Below are 21,789 nucleotides of genomic sequence, written 5' to 3'. Positions count from 1 at the left end.
GGAAATCTGAAACGTGCTTTTAAGTTAGGTGACGTGTTCTGCAGTACTGTATTAATAGCGTTCACAATCTATCAAATACATTGCTTTATATGTCATCCCTACCATCTCTGTCAGGTTTGTTTTCTTTACAAAACCGGCTTGTCCCAATGGGCCCTCACTTAGATATCAATAATGTGTTGTACATATGTATGGACATACATGCAGAATATTAAAAATTTCGTATTTTTTCTCTTACCTATTTTCTTGAACTGCAAATCGCTGCTAAAACTTCATTTGAAGGTACTGTACAGTACTGCGAAAACGAATTTATTTTTGTAAGCAGTTTGTCCTTCCCCTGCATCTCCGATTAGCACGATCGGCTATGTACGGTACAAAAGAAGTTCAACATGCAATATTCTATCCACAAATCGTATCTGAGACTACACGACTGTATCGAGAGAAAGCGGTGAGATAAGTGATGAAAGATAATGTGATGTGAGAAAGTGGTTTGTTATGATAATTATAATGTGTTTAATAACTCGTATTATTTATTCATTCGTAAGCAGCAGATATCATCCGCGAAATGTTCTCTTTACGAGTATCTCCAGAACGTATCCCTCGCGAATAACGAGGGAATATTGCGCATTTTACGCATAGCTTGAGGCTGTCATTTCGGATTTCCCCCACCAGAAAGCACCGAGCATCTCCAGAACGTATCCCTCGCGAATAACGAGGGAATACTGCACATTTTACGCATAGCTTGAGGCTGTCATTTCGGATTTCCCCCACCAGAGAGCAGCACACCCTTGCCAATGCTGGAATGCTCTTTTCGAAGCGACGCTGCACAGCGCTACCACTGACAAGAGATGAGTTACATTGTTTCATTCCTACGCATCGTATGCTAACCGCACAAGTGTGAAGCTCTTCTGATGTATAAAGTACTTTTTTTTCAAATATAGGAATAAATGTTTGTTTTCAGTGATATCTGCACTTGTCATGGCCTCCCCTGCCTCAATTTCACGACACCACACCTACCGGCATTGGAAAACCTTCATACATCAGTGGTTTAACACAAGGGCGGCAATTCGTTTTTTTAAATGATCTTTCAACAAAATTAATTCTGCAGCCTGAAACTAGCCCATACACACAGAGATGTGACTCGAGAGTTAAGATTAATTTATGGACATTAGGTTGTGTTGTGCAATACGTTCCATAAAAAAAGTATATTTAAACTCAGCCGTCATTTACACATGCCAACTGGATGATGAATAAAACTTTGTATTCTCCTACCGCATTGAAGCTCATCTGGGAAATCATTTTGTGATCTCGTGATTGTTGCCTAGGAACCACTCATTGTACCTTTTGAATGTCTAAAAACGTAAGCAAATATTTGCGTCTGGAATGTTTACATAATAAAGGTTTGTTGTTTTGTTCTTCAGCACCAAATAGAATTCCGTCTCCAGCCACAATTGCAGGAAACGCGTTGGAACAGCAGTGATTTCAACATGTTGTGTATTCGCATGTCGCCTTGGTTCCTGGCTGAATGTGTACAAATATCTATGGACTTTCAACAGCTATTGCCTATAAGTGTATTTATTTTGAGTCTTATTTTAAAGTGTTTACAGTCACTATCATGAATGATCTTTTGTCATATGGTAGCGATTTTAAAAAAATGTGTTGCACAATAACTGTGTAAGATTGCCGTGGTGATTCTGTTATGAACATGCTACTATTAAGCTTTAGCAAGTCTATCCGTATATGGTGTGGTGATCAAACAAGTTAATTTCTGTGTTTGTACTAACACGGGACATTGTGAAAACACACACAGTGAAGCTTCACTTAACCTTGATTGATGGGAGCATAATAATGCAAATAAAGTAATAGCATGATATATATGAGAAGTGTTTCTGTATAGTCTAAAAGCTATACCACCAGTGTTGCATAGCCAGAATCATATGATCAGATTTTGTTTTAAGTACAAAAACAAGTGTATGTGTATTTACGTCTACACTTAATCTGGCACAAACATGGTGACATCATTGGAACTTGGTGACATTTGGCATGTTGCACTTAAGTGTGCATGCGGGCATGGATTGCATTTGTCTTTGTGTGCCTCTGAGATAACAAAATTGTGAAATTTGTATTAAAAAAAATCACAATGCTGTCACAAAGGTAACCTCGATGTGCTTTCATGTAAAATAATTCAAGTCTGTGACCATTTCAAATGGCTGCTGAATGTTAGGAAGAAAAACAAATATAGCTATTTTAAAATTATATTTTCAGGATTGTGAAAATATTTTAACTTGAGTCTCGCGTATGGATGTGTAGGCAGCCACTGCAAAATAATCAGAAACAGGTAGGCAACGAAGGTCCCTCATGCAATCAGTGTCCACGTTCCATCACGTAGAAGGCCTCATGCAAGGTTACAATGGTGTCACGGCAGATCTGACGAACCCACGCATATTCCATGGACAGCCGACTGGACCGTGCCGTGATGGAGGCGATAAAGATCCACTCTTGACCTGGATGGATCAAAGTAGGGCACAGTGTGAGCGAGTGTCCTTCAATCTTGCAAAGTGGACAAACAGACAGATACATATTAAGCGACTGATGTCATGAATGGCAGGAAGACCAGTCTTCGAAGAGACTGGTGTTGTTAACAAAATCAAACCACATCATTCCAAGAAGCTGTGCAGGTGTCAAGTTGGGTTCGATCCCAACCCCAAAGCCTGTATATTTGGAGTTTGCATGTTCTCTCCGTGGTCACGTGGATTTTTCTCCGTGTCGTCTGGTTTTTATCTCCACATTTAGAAACTCATTTTAGAGTATTTGGCTGCTATAATTGCCCACATAATAAGCCACTTCGTTGAGCTATCATTTGTAGCAAGGTTGCTTCTGAAAAAGAGCTCTCTAGCTCAGCGGGCCTTACCTGGTAAAATAAATAGTAGTTTATTGCAAAGTCTGCAGCCTGTTCGAGTTTCACTGCAGGAGTGTCCACGTCTCAGTACCATACAGTAGCAGCCATCGCACAAGGCAATGCAAGCACTCATGCTTCTGTCAGCGAGAACAGTTAGTCTCCTTAGCAGTCCCAGACACTAAGAGGTTATGGTCCCCGGAGAGATGCGATTGGTGGAAAGCGGGCACTCTGTCACTAGCTGTGGACACTCTGTCAATACCACATGGTGTTTTTTAATGCCATGCGCTGATGGCCTAAAGAAAAAGCGTATCCGTCACTGCACTGTGGAAGAGGGGGCCCCGCATTTTGGGGCATCTCTAAATGAGAAGAGGCTCTGCCAGCTGTGGGTTGTTGCGGCCACTCCCCAAGGACACTGGGTTGCGACAGTTTTATTACTTTGACGAGAGGTTTACAGATTTTGGGCAATTGCCAGTAAGAGGTATGGACAGCGAGCCTTTGATAACACTGGTCAACACACTTTTTCTGGCATAAGGTATTCCAACGGTTTTAAGGTAATTTTGGGGTGCTGATTCCAAATCTGGCATTAGTTTTTATCTTATCACATCAGGTTTTTGAGATATCAAATATTACATTTTCAATAAAAACTGCAGAATAAAAATATTAAATAGATGTGGATATCTACATGAAATGATATTATAAACACACTATCCTGAAAATACAGCACCATATTTTAACACTAAAGCAGTCACTGACTCGCAACAACTTGCAATCAGAAGTGACAGAGTTAATTTCGGGTAAAATCAATGAAAATGGGGTATGCCGATAGCATAAAATGAGATGTGGATGAGCAAATCTGAAATCAGATTTGGAATCGGCACCCTGAAATTAGTCTAAAACAGCTGCAAAAGTCCAGGCCAGAAAAAAATGTGTTTTTTGTTGACCAGTGTAATGCTTGGGCTCACTGCATGTGACAGGAGCAGTGGCTGTTTCTGGACACTCAGACACCATGATTAGTGTTGGTTTCAGTACAATCAATACGAAGTTCATCTTGTGCTCGTATATCTTTTGTCGCAAAGCCAGTACAACATTTTCTTCTGATTTAGCTTGTTTGGGCCACATTGATGTCAATCACAATACTTGTGCAAGCAGTCTCATAAATGTTTGTGACGTGGGCTTTTTTTCCAAAGGTTTTATTTTAGTCACTGTCTTCATCAAGCTGCACTGGCGTTTATATGTTCACTGCACAAATATCCACCTTTTCCTCTCACAATCACGAACTCCCCCTTGGACTCGTACATGTTGCGCAGTAAACCCCTGCACGGTTTTTGAAAGGAGCAAGTTGTAATAAATAGTTTTTTATAGAATTATTCGATCAGAGTAATATGTATTATTTGTCTTAGTGTTCTGTAAATTAAAGCTCTATGCATGTCTAATTTTATTTTGAAAAATTATCCCATTTCCTTCCATTATCTGTCGTAACATTGATGTTTATTATCGCTGATTGACAGTACCGAGGTCATGCCTTTTGAACAAGACCATATTTAAGCATTTGTCTTAACGGGTTGTTCCCAACTCCTGTTGCAATAAATATTATATTGCACTGGCTACTGCTTTTGAGTGTCTGAAATTTGCCCCTTATATTTCGGCATACTAAGATAAATGTGATGTTTTAGTCAAAACACAGATGGGGATCCCACAGGACACATCACAGCCAAGTGGAAGGGCATCTGGAAGTAGAAGATTTCTGAGCAAAGCTGACCGTACCTCTCCCAACAGCCCCAACCAAACCACCCCGTGAAACGCTGTGAACATTTGGGCACGTTATCCCACAGTGGCAGCCCCTGCCTTGACCTATCCCAGTGGCCTTTCCGTTCTCATCAGTGGGCTTGAAGGAATGTGGCAGGCTCATCCAAGTCACTTAAACAATTTGAGGGCAGCATTTTCTGGCAAGTGTTTGGCTTGGGAAACTATATATTTAGTATGTCTGCCTTGAGCTACCGGTTTTTGTCGTTAAAATGTTGCAACCTCAAACAGCACCACCAAACTTTTTTCCAAAGGCGCTCCAAAATAGGTTTCCCAAAATCAGTGTGCAAAGTGCCGCACTGAATAGGGAATTTGTGTTCACGAGATGCTTGTAAGTGCATAAAAAGTAGTGGCCACCCCTATTTGATGGTCTGGTAATACTAACTACAGAAATACGCTGCATTGTCCTGTGTACAAATTAAAGTATAATCCCTCTATAAGATGACATATACAAACGTACATACATTTACACATTAATCCTACGCAGGGAAAACGCACGTAAATGTATACACATCTATTTGGATATTGCTCAATATTAAACAGCTTCGCAAAGCCTTTTCAGGATGTCACATCTGCCATCTGGGGAGTTACTCTGAACTGCTCTCTAACTTGATATCAAGTACAAGCCATTGGCTGAAAGGTACGATCGGCAGTGCTTGCACTGTGTCGGGTGGGAGTGTGATGGAGTGCAACTGTTGGGAAGCAGATGTATTAAATCTGGCATCAGCTTTATAAGTGCATGATCTAAATGTTTAAGGAGTTACTTGATATATGTGGGGGCTGCTTGTGATACCCACACCTGCACTTTTGGACCGTTTGTGCCCCAAACATTACCTTGGCATAGCAGACTGCTCAGCAATTGGGAAGAAGTAATGGAGTGATTGCAAATATGATTACTAATTTGACTGCAATGCCTGCACACACTGACCTGCCCGAGTGGGTAAAGCCAGAATGTTAATGCATTCCGCCTATATTTTCTAACCCTGTGCCAATTTGATTACAGTATATTTTAGGAAATACACATCATCAAACCAGCAAAACCTGAACCCAGTCGAAAATGTTTGAAACGCCTGACCACCAAGCCACCATTTCTTACACACATTTTTGTTTCTATTTTTGTGTGCGGTTTCAAGTTGGTATTATTCTGTTAAGGATCTTACTATAGACACCTGAGATTCAAAAACCTGAGGTCCCGGAGGAAAATCGATGTGACCATGGGGAGAGAGAACATGCAAACTCCAAATATACAGACGTCAGGATCAGGATCGATCCCACGACCTCCTGTATACCAAGCGAAGTAGTTTACATCTCGTCACCATGGCTCCTTTTTTTTTCTTATGAAAAATATTAAGCTCATTATCTTGTGAAGGAAAATATGTTGCCACTTAAACTTTAAGCCCATATTATTATGGGTTCACTTGAGAATTATGGTAAAGATGACCCTTTTCTCTGTTTTAAAACACATGCGCTTATCTGGTTTATCATGCATTTTAAACCTAAAGTGAGAATAGTGAACTTAATTGTCACAAATCTCCAAATACGATTCAGTACACGAATCCTCACCAACACAGTGTTATTTAGTTTTATATGGTTTAAGCTTCAGTGAACTTAACACACTGTTAATTAAAAATAATGACAGGTATTTTCCACAGTCTCTGAGATGAAGGGTGACATTTCAGCCACCTGGCATTCTTTATTCTCTAAGGAATGGCTAAAGGTGATAAGAACTTCATAGAAATCCCTTTCGTTACCCTTTACACGTGAGAGACACACCTCTTTAGAGATATATCTGAAAAAGGCCAATCGGCCAGTATACCGAGATCTTTCTTTGCTCCCGATTGCAGTAAAAAAGGGTTCTTGTTTTTGGAAATGAACCTCTTAATTATCTCAAGCTCTCATGTGTAACCTCCACACACCACACATAATAACTACATTGTCTAAATGTATGCTTGCATTTCTCAAAAGTTAAAATCTTTGCCTGAATCTTGTGTCTTATGAACTCCTGGGTTTTGCTTTTGGACCGCATGTGAGAGAAGGCTTTGTATATCCGATGCGTAATCTCGGAGGGCTGCTGGCCCTGTCACGTTTGTTTTCATCACTAATCTTATTTTCAGCTCATCCGCCTCTTTCATGTCAAATTCCTAATCGCCACTTTTGTTTCAGAAGCTCCAGTCCTAATTTGCAGATCACTCAGCTCATTCACAACAATTGATGCCCTTCCACATATTACTAAAGATTATTCCTGCCGTATTTATTCAGTTTTCTTTTGGTTGTAAGAGCTGTGGTGGTTTGTATTCACTTTAAAGAGGTGCTCTCCCCAGTAACACAACTGACCTGTCCCTCTTGCCATTGTCTCACCTGAAATTAGAAAAATTGCATTTGATGCATTCTGTTTTTTTTGGTATGTTACCTCGGCATATTTGTCTTCGGGTTGTGTCATATTGATATACTGAACGTTTATTCCATGATAGGCACCATTCGAGTGGAACTAGGAGAAGCACAAATATAACCGTGACAAAATAATACAAGTTCGTTTATATTTTGGAGCAGTAGTTGAAAAGGTTTGAGAATAGTCTTTTGAAATGAATTATACATTCTTCATACTGTTACAAAAAACGTTTTGCTGGCTGATTGCCTGGCTGACCTCACGCCAGCCAGCTCACGTTCTGGCTAGAGGTCATACGCCGCCCAGCGCAAAGACGGTGGGGGTGGGGGGGTGTGGGGGAATATGCGGGTAGGGGGCACCCTGGGGGTTGTCACATGTGAGAGCGGGGCACCCTGGGATGGGGAGGTAGGGACATCGTGGAGGGAGGGAGGGATGGGTGGACGGACAGTCGCGTCCCAAGGACGTGCGGATTGCTGGTACTGGTCCACACATGTGCCGGTACATACTAGCATTGTCATCTCTAACATCAGCACACTCGTTGTCTTGTCTTTACATTTAAGATGGCACTTTAATGACTCATAAAGGTAGGTTATTACTTTGAGTTTATTATGTAGATTGTTCAGTATAGGTACCTTAATTAAGATGCATTGAAGATATTCGTTTTATTGTACTTCAGCTGTAGTTTCTTAGACTGATTAACCTCAAATTAAATGTAATTATTATAATTATATTCCCCTTTGCACCTTTTGACCTAACATATAGCAACACACGTTATTTGTACTCGATGGTGGCCAACCTTGGCCTTGGACCATTGCCACCGTATCAGTTGTCGTGCATAATAGGTGCTCGCTAACAGTGTTTATCTCAACAAACGTATTAAACAATTAGAGGCAACTATACCATTGTCATTCTAGCGCATGCGTCTGTTGAATTATATTGGAGCAGAGTAGGTAGAGGAAAGTTACCAAAGTTATTAATGTCATGCTGCCAAAATTCAGTTTTAGGTTTCAGAGCAGTGTTGCCTTTGCAGGTTATTGTACATTTATAAAATACAATTTTTTACGTTTGCCCTTCTGAAAAAGGCGTAATTAATTCAACGTAATCCAAAGTGGGCATTTCAACACATTGCCGCTGAGTAACAACTTATTTTTAACCTAATTACTTCAGTGCCTAAAGAGAGATGAATAGTATTGGAATACTAAACCTGGTTTGATTGTTTAACATTTAGGTCCTTAAATGACCGCTGCCTTCTTCAAACAAACCATGCCCTAGCATGTCCCCCCACCCCCTTGCCTTTGTGTTAATGCTCGGTTACCCAAAGTTCATTGTCATCTTCGGCCAGAGAGGCATGACTAATGTCTCGCGACAATCTGCTGGCATGCCTAAGGGGGAGTATTAAAGAACCTGAAACCAACGATGCCTATGCACAGCATTGGTGGCAGTAGGAGAGTGCATCCAGACAGGCCCTGCGCGGCTGACATCACACGGGACCTGCTCATTTGTAAGCGCTCCGCAGGGGCATCTAATTCCTTGCCCGGCTCCCAGAGCCAAATGAATGGATTTGGATGATGTGATGGTATGATCGACTTGCTGGCAGCCAAGAATGGAATTCCAGGTTTCATTAGGTTAGAGGATTAGCCGTGACCTTGGGGAAAGGTAATGTGAGAATGCCTCGAGGAGCTTGCAGATACAAACATTTTAGACAGATTTTTTTTTTACTTCTCTATTTGAACGCTGAAAAAAATGTTAAGAGGAGGACGTTGGTATATTAAGAAGAAAAAAAACACTGTTAGCTGTGAAAGCTGCATGTGTATATAACAACTTGGAAATGAATAAAAGAGCGACACATGCATAGGAGAACAAGCAACATTGTAACATGAAGGCAGGACACTAAGCTTGACAGGACAAACATTGATGGGCAAAACAAGTGGTGAGAAAGTCAACTGAGTGAGACGACAAATGATCAAAGGGGGGAGGTGAAGCACTTAACTCGGGCCACGTTTGAAAGTGAGAGGGATTGCCGCTGAACCGCCTTGGAGACTTTCGCACAGGAAGATCTCCTTTTAGGGTTGAAATGAGAATTGATGATTTTGATGATGATTGTTTCGTGAGGGAGGAAGAGGGGCAGAGCAATTAAAATGAATGGTTCGAGTTTATTAACCCTTTTCCGTACCGAGACGTCTGCAAGTTGCAGGGTGGGTCCTGTTGACCGCCGAATCTCGGATCGCACAAGCGGTTCACCGTTAATTTTATTTAGAGAGGCGTAGGACCGTTGTTTTTAAAGATATTCTAATCACTGCAGAGAACTGTAGCGACACGACCGCACTCTATGATAGCTGGCGCCAAACTGTGCCACACGCCCTCCCGCATGGCCTTGTGGGAGCCTCGGTAACGTCTTCCGACTTGAAGACGTACCGATAAAGTTATTTTGGTTCGATTCAGTTATAATGATGTACATGTATGTCATCGGAAGGGGAACGGATTCAAAGGAGGGCCAAATGGAGAAATGCAGTTTTTGTTTTGGTGGCAGTTGTAATGGCATACGATGATGCTGACACAAAAACAACGTCTGTACGTTCTTGGTGGCAGTTGTAATGGCATACGATGATGCTGATACAAAAACAACGTCTGTACGTTCTTGGTGGCAGTTGTGATGGCATACGATGATGCTGATACAAAAACAACGTCTGTACGTTCTTGGTGGCAGTTGTGATGGCATACGATGATGCTGACACAAAAACAACGTCGGTACGTTCTTGATCCGACAGCAGCTCCTCAGCCTTGCGTAAACGTGCCCCATTATTTCTGGGCAACCTGTCATATTGAACTTGATTGACTTTTCAAAGACGTTGGGTTGTGGCTCAATTGACATAACCATTGATTGACTGCAGGTGCTTGCACAATTTGCGCGCAATGGAGTTGTTTAAAATATCATTATTTTGCTTTGGTTAAGTCAGCATACTCTTTTGTCGAAAATATTTGCTGTGACGTTAGTACAGCACACTTCCTTTTCAATTTGGATTAATTGTTCCAAACTTGACAATATTGCTAATGTTGACACTTTTTCAACAATTGAAATTAAGATTTCATCTTTAGTTGTGTTTGAATGGGGAATAATGCCGATCCATGTTTTATATGTTAAGCTTTGTGAGCAATAGCGAATATTTTTTTCATGTATTATCTTTAAATTCTTGCATGCTCATATTTAATTGTATTGACTTGTTTTATATTAAAATGTTATCTTTGAAATATGTTTTAAATGGTTTAGTGTTAATACCATACGAGAAGACATGAACAAGTTTGCTATTGAATGATGTTTAAATAGAAAGGCAGTTTAGTTATCGCGTTCGTGTTTCTTCAATTCTTGTCAGAATGTGCTCAGAAATTCGCTTCCAAAATGTTTACAACATGCACATGGTGTAGAGTTTCACACTCCTGTAGCCACAATAGACTCTTTGTCTCCTGGAAACAACCTCAAACCATGATCATCGCCTCCTGCATATGTTTTATTTTTTCAATTAGGATATTTAAAACTCTCGTTTCACCCCAGACCTTCCTCCCCTTCCTCACCCTGACACCATGGGGTAATGAGCACAATACAGGAACTGTCTATGATTGCGTGCCGCTGTAACAAAGCGCGATTTCATAGCCTGCGCCCAGCCTTTCATGGGGGCACGGCAGGTGGCAAGTGACAGCGCTCTCGTTTGATGGGTTCCCAGTTGGATGCCTGCAGGAGATTTGCCAGGATGCTGTTTCCTTTAAGGGCAATCCCCATAGTTGGCACGCTTGAATTAAAATTGACAGCCTCCATTCCACAAAAAAGTTTTTTCACGTTTAATTTTGTTTTGCATTTTTGTTCTCATGTTTTTTTTTCTCTCTTTTATTTTTTATATATAATATAAAGGCAGACACGTTTTAGACCTAAAATAATCTAAAGGTTCCAGAAAATCTGTAATTTATAGTAAAATGCATTGAATCCTGTTCTTGCAAATTAGGCAACAAAGCTTGGGTTATTTCACCTTTACTAAGTCTATAAACATATGTGTGTACATGGTCTTAGTAAGCTATCTGGTGCATTTAATGATTGAACAGAACGTCTAAAGTGAACTCAAATGTTGTACATTGCACTTATTGCACTTATAGATTATTTTTATAAGGTTTTCCGAAGGTTTGTCTGTGCATGTACGTGTGTGTGAGTACCTCGTGCAAAGTATAAACATTCCCACAGGGAGACAAAGGCAGCCAGGTGTGGTGCTGGCCACCCAGCTCCTCGTGTGCTGTGCTGGCTTTCACAGGTGCTCGCTAACAGCACTTGCCCAAACAGTCTGATAAAGACTACATGGAGGATCTTTGTCTTTTGAGGGAGTGTGTGCAGGGTGGATGAAAATCAGTGGTTAAACAATAATGAATACACTGTTCCACACTTGTGATGACCGAGTAACTATGGTTCAATTCCTGACTAGGGATAACATATCATAGCAATCTCAACTTACCCTATAATTAATTGGTAGCTGATGTTGTGTGTAACCATCATTAAGACAAATATAGTCTAGGTATTCACTACACCACCCTTGTTTGTGGCATACTGGCCAAAACTCGTGCTTGATAGCAGCACTTGTACCAACATTCCATGTTACTAACTGTGGGATATTTGCCTTTGTTCTGTTTATTTGTGGTTGTTAATGCATTCGGATACATGTGTTTTTCTTAACAGGAGTGCAGTTCTTCGCTTACTCTACTAGGAACTCGGTGACCTGGGATTGATTACTGGCCACACACATCACGATAAAATTTTATCTAAACCTCGATAAACTCATCCTTAAATGAATATTGTGCACTGTGCCAGTCTTAAAAGGCGCTCGCTAGCAGTACTTATCCCTACACGATATAAGACGATGTCATCTCTTTCCTACTCTACAACCACGCCAGGGCCAAGCTAGCTCAGGAGGTGCCAGGTTTTTCTACGACACAAACCAAACCATCCCACTCATATCACACAAAATTAATGCTTTGAGGCGTATGTAGATGAGGTGGTGATGCTGTGTCCTCATAGTGTACTTACTTAGGTCACATATAATTAGTCATTTGCCCTGGCCTTACTTGGCCCCAAGATAGATTCAGACGTCTTGTGAGGCCAGCGTGTCACGGTTGGTTTTTGGCTAGGCACGGCAAATAACCAGTGGAAAACCACCCTTACCGTGAATTTACCCACACTGGCTCGGCTTAGATGTGTCAGAGGAAAAAGGGGGTATATCTTCATATTGGCTGTGTGTGTGGTGAGCAGAATGGACGCCTGAGCAAGGAGCTGGACTTTGTCAGCCACAACGTGCGCTCCAAGCTTGATGAGCTCAAGAGGCAGGAGGTGGCTCGTCTGCGCATGCTCATCAAGGCCAAGATGGATGCGGCACAGGGCAAAGGTGTGCTTTATTGTCATTATTGTTGATGCGACCATGTCCATCCAGTGCTCTCTGAGCCGCATTGGCTTCCGGTTGACGAACGAATACACTCTAAGGTCGCACTGGGCACACACAAAATGCTTTCCACAAATGAACTACAATACCTTGCTGATTTCGTCAGGGAGCATAAACCATCACGCGAACTCCACTCATCCTCACGGCGGCTTGTGGCTAGCCATCGAACAAAGATGGTCACTGTATCATGCACTTTCAGATGTGCTTCTGCGGTCATCTGGAACATTCTTCCTTCCGATATTAGGAAACCACTGGAGCTATGCACTTTTAAATCTAGATTGAAAATTTATTTCTTGAGAACTGCTTTTTGTGTTTAGTTTATTGTCCTTCCCCCGCACATCCAATTAGCACAGTTGGCTCCGTACGGTGCCAAAGAAGTTCAACATACATGGATTGTTCATTATAACGTTCGTTTCATATTGCACCTTGTAATGAGGGTATAGTTCTAGATTTGAAGCTTTCGTGACTAAGAATATGAGGGTATAGGTTTAGCATAGTAGCATTAGCCTTGCATTACAGGAGACAATGCCGTCAAATCAGAATGAATACTTGCCCTCGTGGTCTGATATCCAAAATGAAGCATGTTTGAATTCCGAGCAAGGTTAGTGTCACTGTTTGTGGAAGGGCTTTCACTCCAAGGAGCTCAAGGGAGCCCCTTTGGCCTACTCTTCCCCGATGGCCTGGTTTCTTGGAAGATGTGGAAGTACCCATGTTTACCCCCACCCCATGCAACCTGCTCATCGCCTAACTGTCCAACTAGTTCTCATAAACATTCCCTTTTGTGGTGTACACAAATTGTAAAGCAAGTGTGTGAGTCTTAGCTACATTGACAACCACACTACCATTGTCTCTACATATAGCTCGCATGCCACAATGTAAATTAGATGCTTCATAGAAAATCAAGCACTTTATTCTCATGGCAAAAGGTTGAGCACTCACTTGGAATAGGAATTCACAAACGGTAGAGCGCTCTCGTTAACACAGTGTTGCCTTGGAATGCATGATGTGAGATTGTTCAGTGCGTCAGTGCATCACCCATTTCTGCGATGTATAGATATCGGGTGAGTGAACGCCTACACTATCGGACAGCAGTATAGGATGGCCATGCAGTGGCTATTAAGTCAGACTAGTTATCTCAAGTCTCTAAAAATTAAAGTTGTGCTGACCGAGAATTTATCAGAAGAACAAGAGGCAACGTCTACGATCCGCACCCATGACTCATCCCCTTGCATGTAATTGATGCATAACTTACATCATGTGTTTATTTCATCAAGCCCGTCAAATTCAGGTTTTGGTATGAGTACAATAAAGCCTTGTTATCTCAATCAACAAGGTCGTCGAGACGGGCTGTTCGGTCACTTGTTTTGCTTATTTATAAAAAGGCACTTTTCTACGAAGCAAAGGGTGGGTGTGATCTCTGGAGGTTACTGATATTCTAAATTAAGTTATTTTGGAAATGTAAGGCAATGAGTATTCTTCATCCTTAGCCACTGTTGTCATTGGCCGCACATTTGTTAGGGATATCCATCACAGCCTGTTCCCGGCCACAGTGACTTGTTTGCCTTGGGGGAGGTGTTGGTCCTTGCTTGCTTTGCCTTTAAGCAATGGTGCATGTGTGGCTTTTGAAGCCAGGTCATGCATGTCATGAATGCCATGCGGTAATATCATAAAAGGGTTGTACTTCGAATAATTTGAGAGTTATATTTCTTATGATTTATTTTCCGAAAAATAAGCAAGGACCTGCTTTTAGCAGACAACGACTTATCATGCAATATTGCAATTCCTCATCTAATATAAAAAGACAATTTCAAGGTATTTTCCCCCCCAACATTTTGTATTTGCAACAGAGGAATGGAAAAGAAAGGATGTGTTTCTTGCACAGACATAATTGTATGCTTTCATGAACCACTGCAGTTGATTCAGCACATTTATTTTTTATAGAATTCCCATGTATACATATAGTTAATTTGATTTGATTTTAGCTTAGATTTTTCCAGACTAGATGGGCACATATACATTAATCATATGCCTTGGCCGTTTTTTATGAACAGTAGATAACCAAGTGTCATCCAGGCTCAGCCCTGCTTCGTATCTGAAATCTATTGCATTCTGGGTGATTTGGTCATAGTCTTCAAAATTAATGTTGTCAGCTGCTGTGGGCCTGCATTGTCCACAGTGGGAATTGCAGCACAATGCATTGTTGTACTGTACTTTGCGCCAACATATGCGTCCCCTGTCTTCAACTCACAGTGACCAGAATGGTCATGTATGGTAAAATACTCCCATGACTCTCATGTCGTGGGGAGGCCATCATCCAGCAGAGGATTTATGAATGGGATGGACATATAAATGCCTGCACATAGTGCCAATAATGTAAACTAGTGATGTATTAGGTAAATATATAAAGGTAATAGTTCAGTTTGAGCTAAATCTCATGGGAAATCTCATGGGAGATTTCGCTTGCATTCTCAGCTGAGAGTGGTAGAGATACCCACACTTTTAACCAACCAAACGTTAGCTGCCTCTCAACTTACTACAATATGCATAATTCAGGTTAACCCAAAAACGTTGATTATGAATGCATAATTCACACATGGGGAAATACAATAGGCGGTGAGCTATGGTGTTAAACTTAATCCAGATCACGTTCACAGGCCAATCCTGACCATTTCTGTTTATAAACGGTGTACTACATTGATGTTACATTTTAATTGTGATTTTTGAAGTGGTATGTCTGCCATATGTTAAAGCTTGGCTCTCTCATTTTATCTTCACTCTCCAAATACCACGTCTGAATATTCAGCCAAAGTAGCTGTGTAGAGTTTGAGCTCTTTCAGACATTGTGCATTATTGAGTAAACATCATAGAATCCCAGGTGATGCTTATGTGAACATTGGCTGAAGCATCGAGAGAGAATTTCATTAATTCAAATGCGGCTCTTTTGGTTCAGCAGTCACATGGGGTATTGGAAAAATTCATACAAAGAAAGTCACCACCTACAAAAATTCTGACGTGGCAACAAATAATACCCATTTGGCTTCAAAAGTTAATTATATTTGGCTATTTTATGCAAGCACAAACATTTGATTGGTATAACTGCTCTGATGAAATTTTGTCGTAGAAATTTTTATTTGGCGAAACACAAGTTTATTTTTCTGGGTTCATTTACACGTTTACGCCTAAATTGAAGTAATGTTTTTTTTTTATCGAAGGTAAATATTTTTCAGGTATTATGTTGCGAGTTAATCCTGCTTCTCTGAAATTTATAAATTGGTTTTTGAAATGCATATCCGCTTAAGTTTACTCAAGTGTGTGATGAAAAGCGTGTAATTTAAATCTTGAAATTGGCACTTGATCTCATTTGGTGAAAGTTGTTTACCAAAAGTGGATGCTAACATTTTTATACAAGGAAGGTAGGGAGGAATGTTTTTAATATAATACTAAAATGGGGTTATATATTTAGCCATGAGCAGCTGTCAACGTCTGGCCTTCTTCATGCCCTTTTTACAAAGCATCAATGAATTCAAGAAAAATAATAGAACCTTTGTAGATGCGGTTAATATTTATGTATGTTTCTTAAGGCCCCGTTCTAGAAACCTAATAAAGTAATCTCTATTCAGGACTCAGTCACTCAATTTTCCCTAAAATTAGACACAAATATTGCAAAACTTTAATTCTGTGCATGAGACTCATGAATTAAAACTGTCGGGAAAAACATCCACTTTATATTCGGGTCATTGTGGCTGCATAATTGGTGAGTATATGCTCTGACCATCCACTCCAGCAGTCTTTCTAAATGGTGAACCTACTCGCCTTCATTTTTACATGACTGTATTCATGTTTAAGTGAACAGTATCAGATATATAAAAGTGCATTACTATTAAATTGGTTATTCAGGGTACGGTGGCGAGATGTTAACTCCCTCGCCTGGTATGCAGAAAGGAGGTTGTGTGTTCGATCCCGACTCTGACGCCTGTATATTTGGAGTGTGCGTGTTCTTCCCGTGGGTGCGTGGAGTTTTCTCCCGGTCTTCTGCTTTTTCCCACCACATTTAGAAACATGTGTTTAGAGTATTTATCTGCTATAAATTTCCACGTGATAAGCCACTTTGTTGAGCTATCATTTGTGACCAGGTCGCTTCTGAAATAAAGCTATATCGTTGAGTGGGCCTTTCCTGGTAAAATATTTTTTTTTTGTAAATTCAAATGTTGGGGAGACTTGTTCATTCACAAACTTTGTCTCGCCAATAAGCTGGATTGATTGATTTCTTGAGGTGGGGTAAAGTGTACCGGTAAACCATGCTCTCTCAATCCCTCTGGAAATGGACAGCGGGGAGTCTAAATGCCCCTTGAAAAGTGGCAGGCGTTCTGCTGCAGTGGCAAGGGATTGTGGAGCTGACCTTACCCCTTTGATGCCATTGCTCTGACATTAACCCACCGCTGTGTTTCTTCCGCAACGTAGACCTGCGTATGGATCACCAGTCTTTGCTGAAGCAGTTTGAGCATCTGGACCACAACAACCCACACAGCTTCGAGCCTCAGGACCTGGAAAAGCTCATCAAGACCGTATGCCCCACACCACTGCATGCTATTTATTACTTCGTAGCACACATTCACCGTGGCATTCAACCTTTAACATGCCAACAGTCTGCAGCCAAGTCTAGATGTGTACTGGATTCTAGGCATGTAATGAATCTCTGCGCTGCTCAGGGATTCATTGGATTGTCACGATTTAGAATCGCTTTTGGATTCAAGAATTAATACTTTTTTTATCACGGTTCAATCTTATAAAAAATTTTTTAAAAATTTCTATTTGCACATCTTGGTTTTCCCCATTAGCATACATTTAGAGATAGAATATGATTTATGAATATCGTACAGAATAAATTCTCACATACGCAAATCAATGCACATATTGTGCATATAAGAATCGATGTTAAATAATGAATAAAATCATTGTTACATGCTAACTGGATACCAGTGCTGTCACATGAAATGGGCTCATAGCTCCTTATTCAGCGAGTGTTGCATTGCATGTGTCGATGAGATCTGTATTGGACTCTACTGACTGTGTCACACAGCCCCTAGTTTAAACTTACAAAAGAGAGATTAATGATTCCTGGCTTTCAGGCCATGTCTGAGCAATGAATGCAACTCTCTATCTTACTTTAACTGCACATTGTGTATGCATTAAATTGTACTTCATTGCCAATTAGAGAAATGATGATTCTCCCATTATTACTTAGCTGTATTTTCCAGAGAATGAGACGTCTTGTAACAAGCCGGTGTAAGTTGGTCTGGAAAAAAATAACACACTTTAAAAAATGAAAGGTCACAAAAGCAAATACAAAAAATGAACACACTTAAAAAAATGAAAGGTCACAAAAGCAAATACCAAAAAATTGGCTGCACATTGCACACCATGATTCCTCTACTTTAATGTACGAATTTGGGTAGTGATTCATCATTCTGTCAGAGTCATATGGCGGCTTATTTGGAAACTCAGAGGGCAGGGAGATGTGCGATGGGTACAAGAGTGGTCATGTCTTTTTGGCAGCGTAACGTTAAGGAAAGCCTCGAAAGCCATCAATACATCGAGTTTTCTGTCCGACTGAGGTTGGTGGACATCTAAGTTGGTACCTACTGAGGCTTTGAGGCCCCCTCAGACCTCCACGAATAGACACACAATCAGATAGTCCCATGCCATGTTGCTTTCCAATGATCCAGAAGATTGCATGTTCCTTTTACAATGCTATAATTTATGGAGTTATTTTTAAGTACTCTCAGTCACTGAAAGATTCCCATGATTTTTTTAAACATAAATATAGCTTTAATATGGGGATTTTTTTTAAAGTGCAATAATGCATCTGTACATAAACCTCTAAGAAATAGTTCTTAATAGTGTATTTGTCTGCTTGTCACTGGTGTTTGGCCAATGTTCATTTAGTCGGTTTGAAGTGGTTGAGAATGTTTTTTTTAATGCTTGAGCAGAAGTTATGCGTTGCTGGATCCTTTAAAATCGGGATAAATTTCCATTTCTTCGTGTGCTGAAAGAATTAGCTTTTCACCGCCAATCTGGCTTCATTTACTCGGTTCATTGCAACATGACCCATTTTAGTTGTTTGTTATGGTTGATGCCTTATTTCACGCCGCAGAGTTATTTAGTTTAAGTTCACAAAGACCGATGTTCTTTTGATGTACTTGAGCGATGTTTGTTTGTGAAGTGTACGTTTACTTTGATGATCTGGAATTATTTTCGATGGTGAATTATTTTGTTTTTAGCGTAAAATGCCTTATTATTTACAGTAATTTGAAGGAAAAATTACGCTTATTAATTGAGACTTTCAAAATCCTCTCATTTATGGCCTTTTAAATACCTTTTATACATTTCTTCTGAAAGTTTTTTAAATGAGGTTTTTAAGTCTTACGTCTTCAAACACAAGATACTTATCAAATACGTTGCAGCTCTGTGGAAAACAATATTATTTTATTATTTCTCCAAACAGTACATCTCCACAAAGGAGCTGTGTGTACCTCCCTCGTGGAGATGTATTGTTTGTTTTCTTTCAGCATTTTCGTTAAGCTAAGCATGAGTATCTGTCCAAAGGAGTTATTTAAAGGAACATCAGGCCATAACCTGCCCACACATACAATTTATTGAATGTTGTATATCCACACAGTACCAGACAGAACATCTCCTTCTGAAGGATAGCATGTGCTGTGGGTTTAACAATGATGTACCCATAGTACTTTTTCATTAAGGCAACACATATGGGTATTAAATGGGGTAAGGACTGGAAAACTTTGGTTATTAAGACTTACTGTGAGAACTTCATGCTATCCGATCACTCCTAATTGTACTACCTTGATGGAACTAAGTAAATAAGGATGACATCTGTCAACAGCTGCCTGGGTTTATCCATGAGGAGTTATGAATGGTTGTCTTTGGTAATGCAGGCTACACATGTGTGCTATTGTGCAGCTGTTGTAGCTTGTTAAAGCCTTTGATGACATCGAACGATGGTGCATATATCCCCCAGAATCCCTCGTATTGTGTTCACAGGAACTAAAATATAAATGAACAGAATGTGACTTCTAATCACAAAACTACTGCACCGTGATCAAATTATTATGATGATCTACAAAATTGTTACAGTATCTTCAATGACACCCATAAGTATGCATTCTTATGTCCCTTTACAATGTGCCACAAGTTTTAAGACATTGTTTGTTTAGGGTCTCAGGGAAGGAATGGTCTATAAATGCAGGAAACGTGTGCGTATTTAAATATTGACTCCTGAGTCAACCTGCCATTTTCCTAACTCTTTGACTTTGCTGTGTCCATCAGCAACTTTAAAGTTCACGTTCTTAATATCTTTCCAGTCACACCCAGCGACTATTCTAACCTGTGGCAGTTTTATGTCTCCGTCTGTTTCCCCTCCTTGGCTTAAGCAGGGTCCACAGAGCCCTGGCATTGTCCAAAACTCTGAGGAAAATGTAGTTTTTTTTCCTCATTTGTCTGGTGATTGACGTCACTTAAGCAGGCTTGTGTATGTTTAAAGAAATTGATCCAAAAATAAGCCTCTTCACAGGTGCAGCTGCTATTCAACACAATGGAGCTCTAGTAATCATTGCAATCATATAATTTATAGCCTGGCACGACTGCGATGTTCTTTTTGCATGGGAGAAGTGAGGTAAACACATACGCACAATGGATGGCGGCCGTAAAAAATATGGCTGTCGTGCATTTTCAGTGACAGCTTCAAGCGACGGAAAATCTTACCAAAGTGTGGTGCTCATAGATGGATGGGTGGCTTTTGGGGTCGGATCACTTTGAGCCGGTACTGCTGAAGCCCTGGGTGGATACCCAACGCTCATGTTTAAATTTGTACCAACTCTTGATTAAACCGAGTTGTCAAGTGTAGTGATTTGATGCTTTCAGCCTGGCCATAAATATCCGTACAGAAAAATATATCAAATTGCATACGGCTTTTGACATACTTTGGATAAATTTCAGTTCTGCGAATGAAAAAAATATATCAGTTTGAATGTCACGCGATGGGAATTTCTCCATATCAGGTGGCGTGGCAAAGTGTATCCCGAACGTGAGGATTAAAAATGTCAGTTTTAGGGATCTCAAAATACCTTCTGTCAGTTCTGCTTCTACGGGTCATTCTCTGATGCACTGGATGATGCGATAGCTCTGAATAGATAATTTGGCTCATTAAAATAATGAATAAAAAACGGTGTTGATGAAAGCATTGTCTTAGCAAACAAGTAACTGTACATGTAATTCATACCTGCTCCCCAACGAACGACCCCTGACCCCTGCCAGGCAACGAAGGATTTGGAAAACTACGACGCGGCACGGCACGAGGAGTTCAAGCGCTACGAGATGCTCAAGGAGCATGAGCGCCGCGAGTTTCTGAAGACGCTGGATGAGGAGCGGCGGCAGGAGGAGGAGAAGCGCTTCCTTGACATGAAGCAGAAGCACAAGGACCACCCCAAGGTCAACCACCCGGTACGGCCTCCCTCTGTGCACCAATGTAAACAAAAACAAATACCTCTCTCTCCACATCCATCCATCTGTCTCTCCATTCATTTATTGTTCTATCCTTTCACCTATCCATCCTTTCAGCTGTTCATCCATGTGTCTGTGAAAAAAGAGCTTTGCAGCTCATGGGATTCTTCCAATATAAATAAATATGATTCTTATTCTGACATGTCCGAGACACGTTTACGTCCATTCACCTGTCTTCAACCACTTATTATTTATTTTAGAAGCCATCCTGTCCATCCTTCTATCCAGTAATCCAATAACACATCCATCATTTCAGTATGAATATACATTGTGACCCAGATTGTGAGGAATTACGTCTTTGGTTATTGAATGGAGTGATTTTTTTTTTTCTATAGTCATCTTGTAATTTTAGCTTTTAGAGCTTCAGACATTGCATTTTAACATTGGTACATTCCATATTGACAAAATTGTTACGTCATGAAGTATCAACAGCTCGGTCTAATCTATACATCTGTGAATCATACAAGCCCCTTATTCATCAATCAACTAGTCTGTCCTTCAATACAAATAATGCAAGACGTTTTGTTGGGCCGTATGGATCGTGAACAACAACTCTGCACAAAACATTACTTCATTTGTTTCCTACAGAACATATGATACTTAGAATGGGCTATATATATCACAGAACAATGCTAGCATCACACCACTTGTTA

General features: G+C 40.5%; 1 protein-coding gene across 3 annotated transcripts in view; it reads left to right on the top strand.

Annotated features, from left to right (window-relative positions):
• The window catches only part of LOC144933797 (nucleobindin-2-like), a 116,265-nt gene that overhangs the window by 11,098 nt on the left and 83,378 nt on the right, over positions 1-21,789 (top strand). For all 3 annotated transcript variants that reach the window (XM_078858931.1, XM_078858930.1, XM_078858929.1), the window contains exons 4-6: positions 12,370-12,502; positions 17,018-17,121; positions 20,891-21,076. In XM_078858931.1, coding sequence (XP_078715057.1) covers positions 12,370-12,502; positions 17,018-17,121; positions 20,891-21,076 — 423 coding nt within the window. The remainder of the gene's footprint in view (positions 1-12,369; positions 12,503-17,017; positions 17,122-20,890; positions 21,077-21,789) is intronic.

Source organism: Lampetra fluviatilis, chromosome 8 (assembly GCF_964198595.1).
Source record: "Lampetra fluviatilis chromosome 8, kcLamFluv1.1, whole genome shotgun sequence".
Classification (NCBI taxonomy): Eukaryota; Metazoa; Chordata; class Hyperoartia; order Petromyzontiformes; family Petromyzontidae; genus Lampetra; species Lampetra fluviatilis.
Note: the sequence above shows the minus strand (reverse complement) of the source record. Positions and strands in the feature narration are given on the sequence as shown.